Source organism: Dromaius novaehollandiae, chromosome 1 (assembly GCF_036370855.1).
Source record: "Dromaius novaehollandiae isolate bDroNov1 chromosome 1, bDroNov1.hap1, whole genome shotgun sequence".
NCBI lineage: Eukaryota > Metazoa > Chordata > Aves > Casuariiformes > Dromaiidae > Dromaius > Dromaius novaehollandiae.
In genome coordinates, this window is record NC_088098.1 from 12254824 (window position 1) to 12275830 (window position 21007).

The 21007-nt window shown below is 37.4% G+C and overlaps 1 protein-coding gene across 4 annotated transcripts in view; it reads right to left on the minus strand.

Annotated features, from left to right (window-relative positions):
* Positions 1–21007, minus strand: part of COG5 (component of oligomeric golgi complex 5) — a 189768-nt gene that overhangs the window by 95690 nt on the left and 73071 nt on the right. For all 4 annotated transcript variants that reach the window (XM_064505671.1, XM_064505685.1, XM_064505677.1 and 1 more), the window contains exon 7: positions 13150–13280. In XM_064505671.1, coding sequence (XP_064361741.1) covers positions 13150–13280 — 131 coding nt within the window. The remainder of the gene's footprint in view (positions 1–13149; positions 13281–21007) is intronic.

The window sequence follows — 21007 nt, forward strand, 5'->3', positions numbered from 1 at the left end:
AATTACAAGAGAAAAAAGGGAATGAATCGCTTTTTCATAAAAACTCTATAGAGGTACAATAGAAACAGAATTTAAAGGAGTTTGGTGTGCAAAAGAAATTCTATCTAGGCACAGTTATTTATCAAGATGTGGGATTAAGTTTCCTCCTTCATATACAGCAGTCAAGGCATGACATAAGAGGTCCTCCAGTGTCGACAGGGAAACGGCTTTAGTCATAGACTGAATATATCACCTAAGGACTAGTTTTTAGCTAAAGCTAGCAACCAAGTATTCTTAGAAATTATCATTTGTTTTAGAATTAAAAAATAATAATAATAATAATCTTTGAACAGAAGTAAAACCTATGCTAAAATGGAAGAGAACCCAAAGGTATTCTATAAAATTACAAGATCTGTAAACTGAAAAAAGAGTAATTCTAAATAAAGTATAATTTGATTATAAACAAATCTGCATTTTAAAATAATATGCATGAGAAATCAATTTTCAGATGTTTACGTGCTAAGCATTATTTCCAAATTCACTTTATTTTGCAGCAGCTTTGCTATCTCAACCACCTCAGACCAAAGACTACTTTATTTACATGACTTATGATATGATTTTTTGCACACAAATTTCAAATACTTAAAATTCAAGACCAGTCAGTCCAATAAAATTTAAACTAGCTACCAAATCTCTTGCTCTAAAATGCACTTCTCAGTTTAAAATATATATTCTTTCACACCTTAGAGTTCAGCTTCTAAAGCATTTAAGCCTGTGTTCAGCACCACACAGGTCAGATTATATAAGTACGAGGTTACTCAGTTGATCTTAAAAGTCTATGAATTCATCAATTTTATATGATTCCTTTACAGTTTTACATAGAAGCAACATAAACTGGACACGCTTTCCCACTTCACAACAGGTGAGGACACTGTCAGAGGGTCTTCATGAAGAACGCTATTTCAAATTAAGGAGAAAAATATTCTTGATATAGGTTAAGTTTAATTGTAAGGTGTGGGGGAAGTGTTGATGTCCAGGTAATGCAATGACAGTGAATCTTCCAAACACGTAGAAGAATAGCCTGTATATAGCAACTGAAAAAGCCTTCACTATGTGGAAAGATTGTATATATTTTTTTGCACAGGACTTTGAAAAGCAGATTCTTCGTTAACACTGTAGAAGGAGATAATGTTTATAAAGAATGAAAGACAAAATCTAAAAGGCCCCATGCATTAACTACTCAGGTGGAAAGAAATTTGGCAGCAAAAAGCAACCAAGTAACATTAATTTCATACCAAAATATTCTACTGGGTGACACATATGTGTTTCAGAAACAAGGTTTTCAATACAGAGTATGAAAAAAGCAAGAAGAATAAAAAATGACCTAGATCTGAATTGAGGAAAATCCTTCGTCTAACATTAATAACAAAGAACAAGGTGACTTAGGCTTTCATCAAATAAGTCTGCGCTTACATCCCAGTAACTTCAAGGATAACAACAATAGGCAGTAATAGCTAAATCTTTTACAATACTGATCAAGTATTGCAAGACAACTAAATCTTTTGGGACAAGAAATCAATACGACTTCAGAACAACAGTCTCTGGAGAATGGTAAAACCTGCGGTGCAGAAGAACATATGGCACCCTCCCATCCTCCTCGCTGGTAACTCCTACTCCAGCACACATTTCTCCCCAAATGCATATACATTTTAGCTTTGCTCACACGCAGTGCTAAAGGAGGGAGGGGGGCAAGACTGATCACCATTCATCCTCCAGCTCCTCTTCTTCCCCACTCCTGGGGAGGAAAACTTGCACGCAAATAAGCACCATCTGAGCTCTGGAGAGGAAAAAATGTCTCATCATCCAGTAATCTTGGTTTCATGTACATTTTATGATCAAAGAGAACAGAATGCAAATATCAACATACTTTCCACGACGAGCAGCAGGGGCAGACATTCCCGTGCCTACATTCCTCGAGACCAACACAGGCAGCAGCAGCAGCACACACTTCAGCACAGTTCAGCAATCAGAGTATGAGGCATCTATAATGGCAAGAACTAATTCTGGCTGGATTAACGAAAATACTGGATTAACAAAAAATACTGTCATGGCCATCTTTGCTACTATTTTACCTCTATTACACTGTCCAGAGGCTCCCCCAAAACATGTGCTTCTAAAACATACATTACACCCTTCCTCTTCAGCACAGTTTTCCTCAACAGTATTCACCCAGGAATTCATTATTCCTTGCTGACATTATAAAGCCTTTCAATTGGAAAGCACACATATGGGACACATACATCTCTCAGGAAAAATCAAGCAGGTAGGCTTGTAAAGATCTGCACTGCTGGATCTCTGGCACAAACACTCCTCAAAAGCTACCACGCTTTCCATTTTTCTGCAGTTCCAACATTTTTACCCAACAGAAATCTGACTCAGAATTTAGGTTACTGTTGAGTCAAGCAATTGCTCAAATAATCTTCATTTTATTGTACATAAAGGCATATTGTACATAAAGGCATATGAATACCATATTTCATTAAAAAACTTGTAACAAAGTTCCTACAAAAATTCTTCAAAGTCCATTTAATGAAAGCTTGAAGAACTTAATCACATTATAACACTGGGTCTGGTATAGAAAGGTAAAAAACAGATTTAACATCATAAGTTTAATAAAATATCACAAATGTTATCTGCGTTATTAGCAAGCTGTTATCAAACCAGAAAACTGAGCTGCAAAAACTGTCTCTTTTTGTTGGTTTTTTATAACATAAACCTTCATTTTTTGCTATGCACTGCAGCTACCTTTTTCTTTTTTTAATTCAGACTAGCAAACGTACAGCAGTACCTTGTCAAATGAAAAATGCTAAAGGAAAAAGTGACAATTCAGATAGCTGATGGATTCTCCAGGAAAAGCATCAAAAGAGCTCACATATTTGTAGAGTACTTGTAGAAATCAGACACAGTTTTCAGTTAGAAAGAGCTTTTGATAAAAGCAGATACGTAAATGTCTGTAAGGACTAAACTATTTTCAGTTAAGTATGTACAGCAGACATGTTTGCAGTAATATTATTGTCTGCTTAAGGTAATATCACCTCTTCCCAAGGAATTTTAAGATTAGAAAGAAAAAGCAACAATTCCCAGTTAGGTATTAGAATTTCAGCCAAAAACCCTACTAGACATTTGTATCACCCTATGCATCACATTAATATTACATGAATTATTGAAGACTTATTAAATATGCATGTCTATCCAAGCAGGTTTCTCCTCAAAACTCTACTCTTCTGCTTTCTGCTACTTTCAATATTTGTTTAAGGGCAACACTGTTTAGCCTAGGCCTCGCGTCACTGCCTGCAGCTGGTTTACTCTGCGGCGTACCACCTGGCTCTGAGGAAGGGAACGGGACCACTGCTTCGTTCTTCACTCGCTATTCGCGGTACCTCACTGGGGCGTCTGCTCTGCAGTCTGACCGAAGCTCCTCCACGGAACGTGCCCAGCAGACGCAAGAATGAGAGCACTAACAGACGATCAGTGAGAAACACCACTGCCTTTCCCTGCCGAGCCACCTAAAGCTATCAGCCACGGCCTGTCACAAGGCGGTGCCCAGGACGCTGCAGCCACGGGGGAGGTGGCTCCTGGTTCGGCTGTGCTCTCCTCAGCCCCGGGGGGGTCCGTGGGACCGGCTCGGCTGGAGCAGAGCACTCAGCGGCCAGGGTGGAGTTCAGCCAAGGCCCCAGTTCGGAGAGCAGCAGAGGTACGGCAGGAAGGTGGCCAGTATGAGGGAACACAGACTTGCCATCCTAATGTGGATGCTTCTGAAAGCAGCATGCAGCCCGTCTAGGGAGCTGGAAGTACAAGTGTGAACAGCTAAAGGATGGAGAAAGATAGGATGGTGGCATAGCCTACTCCCAAACACGTATGGGGCTAGCCACAGCGACAGAAGCTGCTGCCTTTACCATCACCAGAGTGGAGGTAGCCCAGCAAGCCAAAACTAGAAAAAAAACATATTTGCTAATCTAGGTCTAATTAAACTTGGAGTTTTTGTTGCAGCCATTACCTAAACTGCTTTTCCTGCTATATCGCAACAAAATACCTCCAACTACTACCCCACAAAAAAGAAAAAAAAATTAACTAATAGACATTTCATAATTTCAAAATCTGGTTTACAAACATTTAAGCTTATGATGACTAAACCGGAGCCTGGATGTTCCAAAAGTAAATTCATCAGAAACGGAGATGGGGTTAGATCTAGATGAGGATGCTGCACAGCTACATGGCTGCATGCCGGCTCTCAAACCTGGGAGGCAAGCTGCTGCCAGGAGCCACGGACCGGGAAACAAGGTGACCGAGGGGGTCGTCACCGTCCCCCGATCAGCTAGCCCCTCTCCCCTCGCCAACTCCTGAAAACGTTCTGCTGGACATAAATTGAAGAACTAACATTTCCTTTCCTTCCACAGTGTTTATTCTACTTTTCCACAATATATTTTTAAATGTGAGCAATTACAGTTGCACATATCACTGGGCTTGACAGTAGAGGCTTCCAGGATCTGTTTAAGAAAAGAATATTTGTTTTCACAGAAAATAAAGGCATTTTCAGGCAACAAGGCCTGTTACAAGGGGCCAGTGTTGCCCAATTGTTAACACACAGAAATTTGCAAACTCAAAGATTTTGTTAAGAACCTTCCTACTTGCTTCTCCAGCTTTACACGCGTGCAGAATAGGAATTGCTAATACTTGCCTAAACCATGAGGCACTGTTTGTGGACGTTTTCTAAAAGACGCTGCGAAAGTGCAAACCAGAACCATTAGTAAGAAAGGATCAATATTCAGAGAGCAGCGTGTGACATAGGCTCCTCTGCACACCTGCAACACTAAATTAAGTTCTAACACCAAACAGGAAAGCCCTAGATAATACTTTTATTTCAAAATCATTACCTTTTCAAAACGTTTCTATCCAACCTGTCCATATGTTCAAAGAAATATGACTCTCTTGAAACCTCCATATTAAGGGTAGCTAACAAATGATTTGGGGATACGATATTTGAAACGGTTATTATTTGAACTGCGTTAGCACAGTGTTGCCCACAGATCAAAAACCTGTTGCACTGAAAAGCAGCCCAGGTACAAAACAGTCGTACCTATCATCATTTGTAGCTGCACTCAGGTGTCCTCAGGTAACAGGCACGTAGCTTCCTAATGGTTTGCTAACAAGGCCTCCGTAATTTCCCTCTGCATAAATACTCGAGGTGCATATCTGTTCAGCTCAAATGAACAGGCATCTTTCATATCTGTTAATGCTTTTACACTCAAAGCACATCTTCCCTTATTTAGCAACACAGAGCTGTTAACAGAAATGTCAAACATCTAATAATAGTACAAATAGTACTATGGCTAGCATGTTTCCTCATCTGTTCTTGGTTATCACCTTCCGCCATATTCACTTATTCTGAATTACTAAATATACCATCGAAAAGAAAACAAACATTTTTTTCTTTGTTCCAATATATCTATACAGTGCGAGACAGTAAGATGAAGCAATGACTAGAGAGGAAATTTAGAGATGCCCTAACGAATTAAGTTATTTGATTGATAAACATTTAAAGAGGTATTAACACATAAGAATAATTTATTGTCTCTGTTTTCCTATGGATTTGGAAATACTTGTTCATTTATAAAAAAAAAAAAAATACAAAACCAACACCTGAACAATTATGCACAGAAACAGCTTAAAGTCATTTTATTATTACTACTACCACAAAAGCATAAAATACAAGTTGTGGATATTCCACCTTTCTTTTTTATGCACCTTTTTAGCCCTTAAATGCAGAGGTTATGAGCTGCAAAATAAAAGTGAACTTCTATATTGAAGCTAGACATTCGCTTCAGCTATTCCAGGATTCAAAACATTCCATCAGCTGTTCCTATGGAAACTGAAGGGATATTCTAGGTTATATCAGTATCAGCCAATAATGCTGCAGAGAAATCTGTGGTTTATTTTAATCTATAGTTCAGAGGTATAAATTCATGCTTAGTGTGTAGCTGTGTGATTCTGAATTACTGAAGCACAGTTAACACTTCAGTTTCATTAGATCATACTTCAAGATATAATGAACTCTTTTTAGACAAGAATAGTAAAGGGCAAATTTCATAAGGTTTGGTTAATCCCCATGAAGTTTACCATTCAAATGTAGGATGTAGCTAATGCTAGCTTAGAAGATACTTTTTGGTTGTTAGATGACCCGTACGTTGCTATATAATAGCTTACTAGAATAGTTTGAGGGAAAAAAAAATTTAGATTTACTGAAAACTCCTTCAGTACTGCCATGCACCAGATGGCTGCATGAAGGAATTTGATTTAGCAAGTTAACAAGATTACAAAAACCAAAACCATAATATTGAAGATGAAAAATAAAACTGAATAATGCAACATGAGCATGTTTCTGTGAAGAAAAGAAAAAAAACCCATAAAGGTGAGGATACAGTAAAACTTGTAAAGATACACAAACACAGAAAGTGAAGATCTTCCATATGCACACAGAACTAGCGTAAAACAAACAACAAAACCAGTATTATCTATGCTGATTTAGGATCGAAAATATACAGACTCAATTGCCAGAAAGAATCACTGTAAACTTTTACAACCAAAATCAACATGACAGCTATGACATGTTGAAATAAATCTTCTCTGTCTACATTAGAATTGCAAAAATTCGTTAAAATCGATGGTTAACATGGATTAAAAGAACAGCTTCAGATATTATTCTCTACCAAGGCAAAACCAGACGATTTAAAATTAACTACAGCTTTCACTCTCACCTTATACCCAAGTAGCAAACTGGTTCGAATTTTCCTTTTTACAGATAATACTTCAGGCTTCTTATTCTAAATTCAAGTAATTGACTTCAAAATGATTAAGCAAAAGTGCCTTCCACTTCTATAGTATATCCTTGTCAGTCACTTTACTAGGGAAACTAGACTGAGACAGCTATTTCATCAGGATCTCCTCTAGGGAATCAAATTGTGGAATAACAAGGAAAGGTAACATCTACTGCCTAAAGTGTTCTATGTCGGCTAAATTTTTGACAGTGACAAGGTTAAATTCCAACTTCTAGCTTTCAAAGTAGAGATAAATGTCAGAACAAAAAAACAAAACCAAAAAGGCAATGGCTGCTCTCTGACTTAAAGCAAAAATACCAAAAAACCAAAAAAAACTATACTCCGGATAGCATTTCAACTCAAGTTTTTCCAGACTTCTTATCAGGGTAATCTACAGTATATGGATAAAAGGATAATTGATTGTATGCCAAAATGCAGAGGTTCTTTTCTTATATTTTTCTACTTTATTTACTATTACAATGATTACTTTGTAATTATGGTAAATAAGTGCATTACTCCAATCAATTTCATTGACATTCTGAAGTACACAAATTCTTATATTATTTAAAAGGTATAACAAAATATAATACCTAATACATAGAAGCAACAAACCACAGGGAAAAGAAAAAAAAAAATCATGCATTTTCTTTTGACTACCACACTATATCAGTATGGGCAATATAACATGTCCTGAACTAAAAGACCCGGACATAAAATTAAGGGGTCCACAGCACAACTCCGGGGTACGCCAAGTGTCATTCGACTGTGATGTTAGACTTTGCTCTACAGTCAAATGCTTCTTCCACAGAATCAATAACTAACATGAGGGGTGCAACTGAAAATAGACCATTCAAATCTGAAGATGGCAAACTAGCAAGCATACGTACATCAAAGGAACAAGTTAAAGTATCATACGCTAATTTACAAAAGATGTTTCAATAAAATGTATCATTTGGTTAAAGCATGCAAGATTCAAAATTAGAAATTCAAGATCACAGGGCCTTAGCCAGACAGTGGTGCTACAAAAGCCAGCTCTTTGGCAGTAATAATTAGAAATAAGTCTAGAATGCAGCATCATCCCATTTTTGCAGGTTTCACCAAAGGGGGAAAGAACTGAGCCCAGATGTCAGCCGTTCTTAATATCTAAATATCTCAAGCACCTCGAAGTCAGATTGCAAGCCTGGAACATGATGCCAAGGGATAATAAAGAACATCTATTGTTTGAGAGCCTTGACATTAGATTAAATACTGGTCTCTGAAGGATTTAAGATTAATTTCACCAATCTTGGTATAACACTGCAAGTCATACTATATAAGCGCTTTCCTCAGAGGACCCTGAACAGAAATAAATTGAGCAAGTACTTGTTGATCATCTCCTGAAAAACGGTGCGTTATGCAGAGACAGTGCCCTCCTGTCCCTTGGGAATAGCAAAGATCACCTGTTGTTACAGGTCCTTCACGTGAAATTAAATGCTGGTCTATAAAAGATTTCATATTAATTTCACTAATCTTGCCATAATATTGCAAGATATGCTACATAAGTGCATAGCTTAGAGGACCCTGAACGGAAATAAATTGAGCAAGCTTATGATGATCATGTGCAGGAAACTGGTTAATAATGTAGATACTTCCCTCACCAATCCTTTGTTCTCAAGTGCTACACTGCATCACTCAAGAACAATTATAAACATGCATCTAGTTAATATTTTTTAGTAAAAAACAAAACACTGTAATTTTCCCAGAGACGATACAACTTGGAGGAGTCCACTATGATGAAGCATGTAAACCAGAAAAATTCTCAAAACAAATTCTATTCAGCTGAGTTACAATATGAAAATTTAAAATACCCCCAAATATGTTCACTGTGACAACTGTATACGGATGCTCCCATGGAAGTTAACTCAGTCAGACATTTCTGCTCAGTTTACATTGTTTGCATATTTATCCTGTGTATAAGACTACAGCATTTGAACATCTTGCAGAAGCAGAGTGAAGAATTTCTTTTTGTGAGTTTTCTTCCTTCTTCTCTACTTTGTGAAGTTACAATTAGTAAAGCTCTTCATTTTGAAAATAAAATCTATGTATTAAAGAAAACTTCAGAAACAATTTAACATTAATTCTGACACAAAAATAGTTATTAAGTTTATACTTATTTTTTGCTTTCTCCAATGTGATCAAGAAACTCCACCGCACAATCACCAGGACATTTCTGTTTCAGTGAACTTAACTCCTTCCACATACATGGCAGGCAGGAAAATAAGTTTGTCCCCATTTTAAATAATGAGGAACAGAGGAACAGAGGAACAAGCATCACAATTCATCTAAAATCTTCTTTAAGAAAGATACTCAGACGTCTATTGATTAATACAGAAAACAAATGAGATTTTTTTTTTTTTTAAATCTGTGGTCAAAGATACAGAACATCTCCTTTTTGCAACATACAGAAGGACAAACTGTGTCTACACTGCATAACTAAGGAATTCTGAGTTCTACTTTCATCTTCACACCATATCCTGTTTGGCCTAAACAGATACATTATATTTTATCAGTCTTGGATGATACCACAGTCCTTACTGTCTATATTCTCACAAATTACCAGAGTTGATATCAATAGAGTCAAAAGCAGGAGAGTTAGGGCATAGGTTCTCAACCCACGGAACACGTACCGCTACAGGCATGCAAAAACAAATCTCCTACTCAGAGGAGACTGACAACCACAGGAAAAGCAGTGAGCCTAGCTCAGAAGTAGGGCTGACAAAGTACACCTCCTCCTGCACACACACGACCTGGCTCCTAATGCTACCAACCTTCTCATTACCTGAGGATATTAGGTTTGGGCATCCCTGGCTCTAAGATGGAAGTCTCATATTAAGCATGACAACATAGCAGAAAGGGTTTTGAACCCTGTGCTGAATTGCAAAGAAGTTTTTCTTCTTCTTTATAAGCATAGCAGCCACAACACTGTGTCTGGCAAAACTGCTTGACATGGACCTCAGCTTGGGTACACTTAGCCCGTTTTACTGATACAGAATTTCTCTTGCTTCAAGTAATTTTTTATTATTTGGATCTGCTTTACACAATATACTGCTGTTGAATAAAGTGGTGTCAAGGGCAAATCTAGTTTCCTCTGCCATGGTTTCATCCTGCAAGCCCCAAAACTGCTGGGGATGCTTCAGGCAATGGTTTGCCAAATGAACACATACCCTTTGTTAGCAGAAGACTGCTGTCTCTCTCAGAGAAGGGCAGCTTTTATAAAGCTGTTGATGCATCTCTGTTAAATCAGGCTCTCATGCTTCCTGTGTTATCTGCTATTAACCTGCTTACAGCCTAAAGAAAAGCTACTAAGAAGTTTAGGACTAGGCAGTAAGGATGGGTTTTGAATCTACCTATTTCCTTGATACTGATCTATGGGTCATGACACAGCATTAATCTGTGCTACTATGATACACTAAGAGCAGGTGACAAAGCGTCCATGGCAATAAAACCTGACAGTAGCCACTGGTACCCCTACTTGAAAGGATTTGCTATTATTAGTGTTATCTTTGTCAGCAAGAGCAAAAAGGGCTGACTTTTTCTAAAAGGTTTAGGAAGACAACTGTGGTTGGCAGCTCTGTGAAAAGCTGTTAAGTCTAGACATGCTGATAGATGCTTCTAGTTTATAACCAGATGGCAGCTCTGAAGTTATCAGTGTGAGTGGAAGTCTTCAATTCTGAAGTAGTCAATGGCTAACCACCCCGCACTTCCAGGGGAATGGGGATGAAGGAGAGAGATTGCATCTCTCCTGAAAAAATACGCACATGCTACCATGACGGACATGCAATAAAAACTTGAAACGCAATGCACAGAAAAAGCCAGTGTACCATCTAAGTATAGCTAAGTATCTACTTTCATGTGCTACTGCTGTTGGTTATTGTAGGGAATCCAGGCACAGCTCATTAGGATGTAATTCATACATCATTAAATAAATAATCAAAATGAAAATAGTTTCTTATCTAAACACATGATAGATCAAGACGTCAAAAGGAGCAATTCCAACTTGTTAGCACTGTTCTTGTCACAGTAATTTATGATACTATCTCCTTGAGAAGAGAAAAAATTCCAGAGCAGACGTTCACCAAATTTTAATGAAGTTCGGCTTAAAAGGAGATACTTGTGGTTTTACTTTTTTTTTTTTTTTAATGCATTTTCACTTTTTGCTTCTCTTCCAGGTGGACACTGAAATACTGTAAAATGTAGGTGTTACATCAATCTCCTCCTTTTCAGCACTGCTGAAAAGTGCTAGCTGAAATCTAGAGACAGAGCTCATCATTAGGTAGACAACTGATCTCATGTATTATTTGCATAGAAGATCCAAATAAAGGTGAAAACTGAAACTGCAATGGCAAATACATATATCAAATAACTGAAGAACCATCTGAACAAAATACAGAGCTGCTATTCTCAATGGAACAGGCTTGGCTATCGGAATAAGTATTAGCAGAAAGATAGCCTATCTAAGGAGTTCTGTAACACAAAACACAAAAGAAGAGATGAAGATCCTAAGTCCTCCTGTGGGAAATCTCAGTGCTTCAAAGGTATAAATGTGAATGAGTTTGTCACTACGACACACAGCTATGATAACAAGAATCATAAAGGACACAGTATCTGCTATTTGTACTGCAAATTCTAGATTTCTTGGGGCAATGTCCACATGCATATCTTCTAAAGTACACTATTTTTTTCAGTGTTAAATCCATGAAGCATATCCAACATCAAATCCGTGGAGCATACCTAACATCACTTCATCAAAATATCCCCACTTCTGACACGAGTAAGCAGTAATAATGTTCTTCCAAATGATTCTCCATTTGCCTGGAAACAAGCCTCTGGCTAAAGCACAACAGGCATATACTTTAATAATCTCCTGATTACCTGGATACAGCCTGGAACACCTAATAAATCTGTCAATTTTTCAAGTGGAGTGGGATTGATTTCCCCAGGGTTTATTTGTCAGTTCTGTTTTAGTACTTAATATGAAGAGAAAATTATCAGAGAAGGTCAAATCTGACATGAAAAACTAGGAAGAGTACATACTGATAGACTTTTGCTACATATAAAATAAATGTCTACTTGCTTCTTCTTGAGCCCTGTCTTCATTCAGTTTTTCTTTAACATAACATACACTTGGTGGCTTGTAACAAGCCCAACACAACTATCTCTAACATGCTCAAACAGCCAGGAGTTTTCGGCATTTGAATACTAATTAAGTAAAAAATTAGGTGTTTTCTTCCTTCCATTGTGCTATCAGCCAATTGCATTGACCACAATCATGACCTCTTAAAGCAGAAAATTACTTAAAATCAGATGTTTAAGTAAAAGTGTGAGCCACACTGATCATTTTAATGCTCAGTTGTCTAACCAAACTAATTTAATGAAGAGATTTTCCATTTTGTGTATGTTTTATATTGATGTCAACCTTCGATAGTACAAACAAATGCTATATTGTCTTATTTATAAGTTTAAACTGTGGTAACACAAACAGCATATAAATGGCTTGTTCTAATCCGCTTTGTTCTCTAATTTAGAAACCAAATTTGATACGGACTTGTACTAGATTTTTCCAGGTATTTAAAAAATGTATTTTAAAAAAAACTTTAAAAAGTATACATAAAAGAATACGAATTTAAAAAGGAAATACTACACAAATGGTGTTCCAAATAGTTAAATAATATACTTAGCCAGGCTGTTCAAAACGTAGATAATTACACTCTGTATGAATGTATGTAGTATATATTTAGATGAATGTAATTATGCATATTCATTTTGATTTTCCCTATAGTGAATGTTTACCTCAAAGTTTAAAATGCCCATTGAAGTCTTCATGGGAATTCTTCCAAATCATTTGATTATAGCACTGCACGGCTAAAATTTAGCAAACTCCTTACAGTTTTAAGCATTATGCTCTTCAGATTTATCTATGAAGCTTGGCAATATTATCAACATAGTATATTGTGCTTAATGCAAAATCCTACCAATTATCAAGCTTTTATTAGTCTTTAATGTTAAACTCTTCACATTTGCACATACGTTCTCCCATATTTTCAGCATCAGCTTCTGCAAGATTTTAAAACAAATCTATTGCGCAGAGCTAGTTTTCTCAGTTTCTATGGATGTTCATTTGTGTGTGTGAATTGCACATATGAGTAGGATGTTTTTCATGTTTGATCTCGATTAAACAATGCTGCATCAAGCAAAGGAATCTAGTCTCAGAGCACTTCCTACCCTTCACTTTTGAAAGAAAGTAAGTTTATTTTACCTGAGTTTCCACACCTTGCTCAAGTAATCTTTTAGCTTGATTTTCCACCTCAAGTCGAGCTCTTGCAATAAAAAGCAGATCATTTTCAATTACTTCTATTCCGGAGAGGTCTATCCCTTGAGAAAGGTAATCTATAAAAGCAATAAAACATTGGTAAGCATGACATATGATAATGGAACACATTAAACATGCTAAAGCACTTAGGAGTTACAGTTCCGAGGGGCATTTTCACATACAACACTTGACAATAGTGTATGTTAAAGTACTGTACACCAGATAAACTGAAACTCAAAAGATTATTACTCAAGAAAACACGGATATTAAATGCACTGAATTTATTTCATAGCATTTCCCTAGACCCAAAGAGTTCTGAAGATTTGCATTCTGTGAATTCTAGAAATCCCAGAATCATAAAAGACAGGGCGAGAAGGTGCAAAAAGTCTCCTTGTCCTGAAGGATTAACTGTATACCTAAACTTCTCCAAACAAATGTTTGAATAAGCATCTCTAATGTCTGAAATTCCATAATCTTCCGTTTAGTCTTCCTAGTCTGTATGTCATAGATGATAGGAGAATTTATTTTTTAAAGCCACAGTTAGAATGGTCTGTTTATTGATGAAATTGTGACAAAATTCCTAAGAATTAGTGCCGTATGAGTTATTCTTTCACTATGCCTTTACCTATCATTCAACTTTTGAGTGTTGAATTAGAATATTAAAAAGAAACAAAGGAAAAAGTCTAAGAACAACAAAATAACTTAACTGAAAAATACAAAAAGAAATGAAATGCAAACGTCACACATACATTATGACAACCACTAAACCAGAAAAGCTGGTCAGCCCTGACTAGGAAGTAGCACGGCCCAGCAATTATGAAGTCTTTGGTTTCTCGTTTTCCTCTCTTTGCTCGCCATCATGCTGCTCAGGTGCCAAGGGCAGGACAATTCTCAGTTCTGTGTCTCAGTTTTTACATCTTAAAACCAGAGGAATATTGAACCAACCTTCTCTGCAGAGCACTGCTAAAAAGTGCTAGCTAAAAACCAGATGAGGCATGTGTTTTCATATGAATTATTCACATAAAAGCTCAAAACACAAACTTAAGCTACAAATGCAAAAATTCACAGGAATTGAGGAATCACATGGACAAATACAGCGACATTACTCACAGAGGCTACAGCCTTGACTAGTATGAGGTTTACCTGAGCAGTTCTGTTGCATAAAATAGAAAAGCAAAGCAGAGGATCCCAAACCCTCTCACAGAAGACCTTCAGGTTTGGAAGTTCCAGAAATGAGTCTGCTTGTTAGAGAAACATACAACTACAGTGGTAAGAGACTCTGAATAGGCCAAACTTTATAATCCTCAATCTTATTTTCCTCATGTTAAATGCGGACCGTGCACGCACTAGCTTTCAGCCCAGCATCACAGCACACCCGAATCACAGGTGCGCTGTGCCCACCTGCCGAGATCCCCTCTAGTTAAAAAGCATTGGAGCACTGAGCGCAGAGACGTACTCTCAAATTTTCAAAGCGAAGGCTGAAGATGCATCTTCTAAAGCACACTCCTTCCTAAGATCAATTCATAGGCTCTGCCTACAACCATCTCAAACTTACATCCCTCTTCCACTCTTCATGCATGGAAGTACTAACAACAGTCCTCTAAATAATCCCTAATAAATCTGTCATTTCTTCCATGAAAGACTAAAACTAAGTCATTGCCTCCTTCAAGTGCCTTCTTAAAGTTTCTTTTAATATCTACATTTTTTTTGAATTACATTAGGGTCTTTGTGTACTGTGGTGACCAGTTATCGTGCAGCTTATGCTGACCCTGTACTCTCCCCTCTGTTTATGTCCATCTCTTATAGTAGCCAAAATGCTCCCACAGAAGTGTTTTCATTACTTCTTTACACGGTATCTGAAGTTAGGTTATCTCTTATTCCCATATCTGTCTATAGCACAAGTACTATATACTTCTCCTCCATGAAAATCTAGTGACAACAGATGTTGAAAGCTGTTAATCTCTCTCCACTTACAAGTCAACATTTACTTTGCCAGGGACAAGTGGAAGAATGCTGTGTATGTGCAAGTCCCAAATAGCTAACAATACTTTTACTTCCTTCATTCAAAACCAATATTCACAAATTAATCTGTAAATTAGGTTTCCTCATGCTGCCACTTAGCAGGGCAATATTGCAAGCACATCAATTTTTAAAAGTAGTTTAAAAAATTGCTTATCAAGGATGTCAGCTTTCTCTAGCCTACATAAATTATACAAAAAAACCTGTAAATTTAAATATAAGGCACAAATGAATATGTTCATACAGCTAAAACTATTAAGCTAGGTATATTTACAGTATAGAGAAATTAAAAGAAATGAGAATTAACTTTTTCCAGAGTAATTCTGGTGATGTAAGCCTAGTTCCAGAGTCTTCTTCATCTTAGCAGGATATAATTTTAGGAGGGTTCACTGGAAATACTAAGCACATCATGTAGATAGCTAATCTGATATGAAAACCAGGGATCAAACTTATATTCTCTTATCTAAGCAACAAAAAACAATAAAGTTGAGCTGGAATAGCTTTCTCGTACAGTAATTTAAATTGAGGACTTTTTAAATTGAAAATGTAATAAAGAAATGCACACAAAACTTCTACACATATGAATGACTGTTTTAAGCTGAAATATAATGACTCTTAAAATTATTGTAGTACCTTAAATGTGTTCACATTTAACATTATTGTTTAATTATAGTTTCTTATATTAAGTAACTATCCAAGGAAAACAGTACAGAGAGAGAGTAATGCTCATCTTTAAGAAGCACTAAATTTCAGTGTGCTACACTTCTCATGTATCATGACTGCCTAACTACACTTCACAGAAGATACTGGGGGGGGGGGGGGTTGTGTTTTTTGGTTTTGGGGTTTTTGTTTTGTTTTGTTTTTTTAAGAGTGTCTTACGCATTTTGGTGACCTGAACCCATTGAAAGAATGGGTATTTCTGCTATTAGAAGTATAGTACTTATATATTATACATTAACATATCTAAATTATATGTAATATATAAAAAATATACTTTAAGTCTTAGAGATCAAATGCACAAAGCAGAATTGCACAAAAAGGAAAAAAAATTACATTTTTCATTTTTAATTATAAAAGCAGTATCAAATCAGTAAGGCATCTATGGACTACTGGCCTGGTCTGGTCACTACAGCAAGAAACTCTATTCGTATTCAAATTCTGTCACTGGCTACACAGATTTGTTCAAATCACTTAACCTTTCTGCCTTTAACTAGTGGTGGCAGAACCATCCTTAACAGCCAGTACTCCAGCAAGCGGAAAACCCAAGTCCTTGTCTCCCTTTAGCTGAGGAGGTCTGAATCTGTGAGGTCCTTTCTCCCAGATTCATTCACTTCCCTTCAAAGGAGGCGACATGCTAAGTCCTGCTCTTTGGACTATTAAGGGCTTTCACACAAGACAATGTCATATAAAAACACAACCCAGGGAGTAAAGACCAGATTTTCACGCTCCTGAGATCCCTGGCCCGTACGATAAGGAGCCTCGTCCTGCTGGCATTCCCGATCCAACCTAACTAGTGACCTATGCTTGAAAGACGGGCTGGAGCATGTCCCTTCCCAGACGTTTTGGGTTCATTGTTACACTCTCTTGGGAAGCAGGAACTGTATATTCAACCTCCTTCAGGCTAATGAGGACCCAGAGCTTAGATCAGGCTAGAACTCAAATCATTCAAATATTACACGAGTATACCCATAACTACTGCACATTTTCGTAAATCAAACCGACTATGGCCATTGCTCTCAAATCCATATTCCTGGAATATGGAAAGCAAGCCCTGGAAACTCCAGTTTCTTCAGGCTCCTCCAAGGACAGACACACTTCTCTACTTACCACTCTGAATTACAACAGAAGTTAGGCGGGACCTGGGTGATTAACCTTATCAATTGGGACACTTCTAAACATGCCTGGGTGCATCAGATTAGGTCCCCAGGGAATTGTAAAAGCAAGCTAGGAAGGTACCCAGTAAATCTTAACAACTTTCAAGGTTAGATAATGTCTTTTTTTTTTTTTTTTTTTGAAGTATCTTTCTAGACTTAAATCTGCCCCATTCCCCATTTCAGTAGCCTAGACCTTGACACTACTGCTCATCTCCAAGACAAGACAGGCCTGCTTTCATTTACACATTTATCAGTATTTTGCTCTATCAAGCATGAAACAGTGCTTCCACTGCTTCTTTTGAAAGAAAAATAATGAATAAAATTAACAAAATAATGACCAAAGCATTTCACCCACAATTACATACTTCCTTCATAGAACAATGTTCCACTATTCCAATTTATACCCAGCCCACTATGTCTTTCTTATAAAGTTACCATCTTTCTGTGTCCTTTCAATAAGTTTATTAAGCCACAGGCTTAAATTCCTAAGCTTTCCTACTAAGCTAAGTGAACTTTTAAATCTTTGCCAAATAACCTTTCACTTTGGTAGCGAGTTATTTTTGTTTATTCTTAACAAATGAATCAAGTGTCACATTAGTTTTCACAACCACATGTTCATAACTGAACACAAAATTCCAGGTGAGTCACTTCCCAGCTAGGGAGAGAAAAATTTCCCTATTCCTGCAGATGAAAACACATGCATAACCAACTGAAATAAAAAGTTCAGAGAAGTATTGCATAAAGCTTAGGAAAGCATAAAGAAAATCAACTCTCTTAACAGTGCTGTATGTCACATAGTCTAGTAAAAATAGCCCTGCAAAAGCTTTTGTCTGTATGCATTTGTTTAAAAATTGATCAGAGAAGTCAATGGAGAGCTGAACAGCAGGCAAGAACAGTTCATGCTGTAGAGGCTATTAATGAAGCCTCACACACGCGCGTGCTCACACAGCTGCTTCTGCGAGCAGCTACAGCAGCTCCTCTTATCCAGGTTACTTCATAGCAATTTTTTGCTGTGACTAAGCTGCCTAATCTGAAGGTGTTCTTACATATGAACCTATTAAAACTAATATTAAACTTTCACTAACTTCAATTACTAACTTAAATCAATGAGTGTCTTGAATGTGAAGACTAATTTTCTGATCCCACCCTCTCTGCTGCCACTATAAAAAAAAAGTGCAAAGAATTACCCACAGATTAAATTTACTGAAATAATAAACTTTGAAGAAATTTCTTGGCAACATGGGATAAAAAAAAGGTACAAATATCACCAAAGCTTTACATAGTCCAGAAATACAAATCTGCTGTAGAGCTCACCTATGTCATAAGACCACATTACCACAACCCAAAGTTGTCTAAACAAAACAAAATTAAAATATGGACTGATCTCCTAAATCAAAGAAATCTGTGGAAAGGAACTAAAAAAAAAAAGGAGATTGTTTCTCCCTAGTGTATTTTATCTCAAATAAGCAATTTCAAGTGCTGAGAAGTTCATCCTTCCAACGGTTTTAAGAAAGGAAGGTAAAGGCCATGCTTTGGCTTCTCCAGGTGCCTCCAGCTGTCCCTCAGAGTGGCAGCCACCTCCTGCTCACTGCCAAAACCTCCAACTGCCTTTCAAATCGCCTGTAATCCCAACAAAATACTTTGGGACAATGCATTTCAGTAGGACTTCAAAACAGAGGACCTTTCTGTGGGTTCAGTGGCTAGACCGCCTGTTACAGATGCTTTTAAGCTACTCTTCTAACCAGCAAGGAAGTCCTAACAATCCTACTACATATTTTCAAAGAAAAAGCAGTTTCAAAAGGACAGCACATCTACAGCAGAAACATCTGCAAGTGCTTTTTCCTGCCCTCCCTGTGCAAGAGCAGAACCGCGACACAGGCAGGACAGGGGCCTTTTTCTCATTTTTTATTGTGAAAGGCCCATGACTCACTTTCTCTCTAGGTACAGCCCGTTGATAACACCATAGCCATCATCAAAGAAGTCCAGGTGCTACGTGCTAAGAGGTACTTGTGTCTGCTTCTCAGGAATTAAGCAGAGACAAGGGCTTGTCTTCCACTTAGGGACAGGCTCTGGGGACTGAGGCTCAGTTTGACACTTGTCAGCTTTTTCCTCTGTAATCTACAGCTAGTCAATCACTCACACCATAGTTCTCCATCAGTAAAACAGGGATAATAGGATTTCTGCACTCCTCCTGCCCTTTACATTAAAGCACTAGAGTTAAATCAACATTAACTGTAGCAGATTCCATGAGTATAGTACTTAAAACTGCCAAGTCTATCTTAATAGATTGACAAAGTGCACATATAACATTTCTGTTAACTTTGGGAAAGTTGAAACTTGTGCTTAAAATTAATTACGATGTAAATATATTTGCCAAGAACAGGTGCCAAGGCAGGCTGCAGCCCAGGCATGAGGGGAGAGCCACGAGAGGTGCCTGGTGCGTTGCCCCCACATCAGCGTGCCCAGCACCAGGTACCTCCAGCTGGCCAAGGGCAGCAGGGAGCGGCGTCCTGCAGCCATTCCCCCAGCTCTCACTCCCCCGTCGATTCTACCTCTCTATAGGTTTGTGAAAATAAAGGCAAATCTTTAACTCTCCTATGGGGTGTTCATATCGCTTCCCTTCTAACTATCACACCTTATTAAGCTTGGAAAGCACAGCTGGCAATGACTTTTTAGGGACTTAAAATACAGACTGCCTGCTGACTCCTTTCCTTGAACAAAAATATTATAGGCTCAGGCAAAATACACTGAGCCCTAGGAGTCAGTGACATTTATAATCTACCTCTGCCTGGGAAAGGCTTAGATTTTTTTTTTTTTTTTTAATCTCTTAAAGGAAAAAGATTGTCATTACAATTCCAAATTTTCTTGGTTTACTAAATCTGAGCAGCTTTTCTAATCTACCGGCAAAGATGCTGCTTAATAATGTGTTTTTTAAACCAGCATTTCCCAGATAGTTATGTAAGAGGAATTTAACAGAGATAAATCCAGTATCCATACAGAGCACATTAGGTAGAAAAACAATACACTGAGCATTTTTACATTACATTACATTTACATACTTTTTTTTTTAATCTAAGTGACATAACAACTTGGAATATTTCTATATTATGATTTCCTTTTTTGACCTCAAATGCTGCTATGTGATAATATATAACGCAGATGAGATGGGAATAATTCTGAATTAAAACTGTAAGTCCTAAAATACATGTTTTAAAAAAGAGATAATTATGAAGCTAGCATTCCTATGAGCTCCACACGAATTACGTGATGTTCTCTATTAAGACTGAAATGATTTTGAGCTTTCGTTAGAAACTGGAGAATCAACAGGAGCCTACTGAGGGCAATCAGATGCACTAGCAAAGAGGTAAGCAGGACAGCCAGCAACAAACCAACGTGATTAGACAGTGGCACTCGAGAGGCTACTGGAGTCAAAAGCGAAATCCTTCCATGCTCTGACACATAACCTCAGTGAAGCTAGCAACGGAAAGCACAAAGTTACAGCAAACTTCTAGGAGGAAATGAGAAGAACTAAAGTGGATCCCAAGGAGCAAATACTTAAGATTGGCAAAACCGCTAATGCATATGTAGCAAGAGTCCAATGACAAATTAAGGGGTGTTTCATCGGACATGCAGAGAGAACATTTTAAAGGAAATTAAGACATTCCTGAAGTTCTACTTCTTTTTTTTGGCTCATTTGAGGAAAGTTTTCTTTTTCTTTTTTCCATGGGTCATTTGTTTTATTTTGCTTCTGCAATCTTAGCTGCAAGATATTGGCAGTATCTGTACCTTAGGGCTGTTCTTTATTCATAATAAAGAAAAAGAAGCTATCAGAGGTTACAGTTTCGGAACAACCTGCTAATTTAAAACCCCAAAAGCCAACAGCTTCAAATGACAGCTAAGAGTCCTGCTGG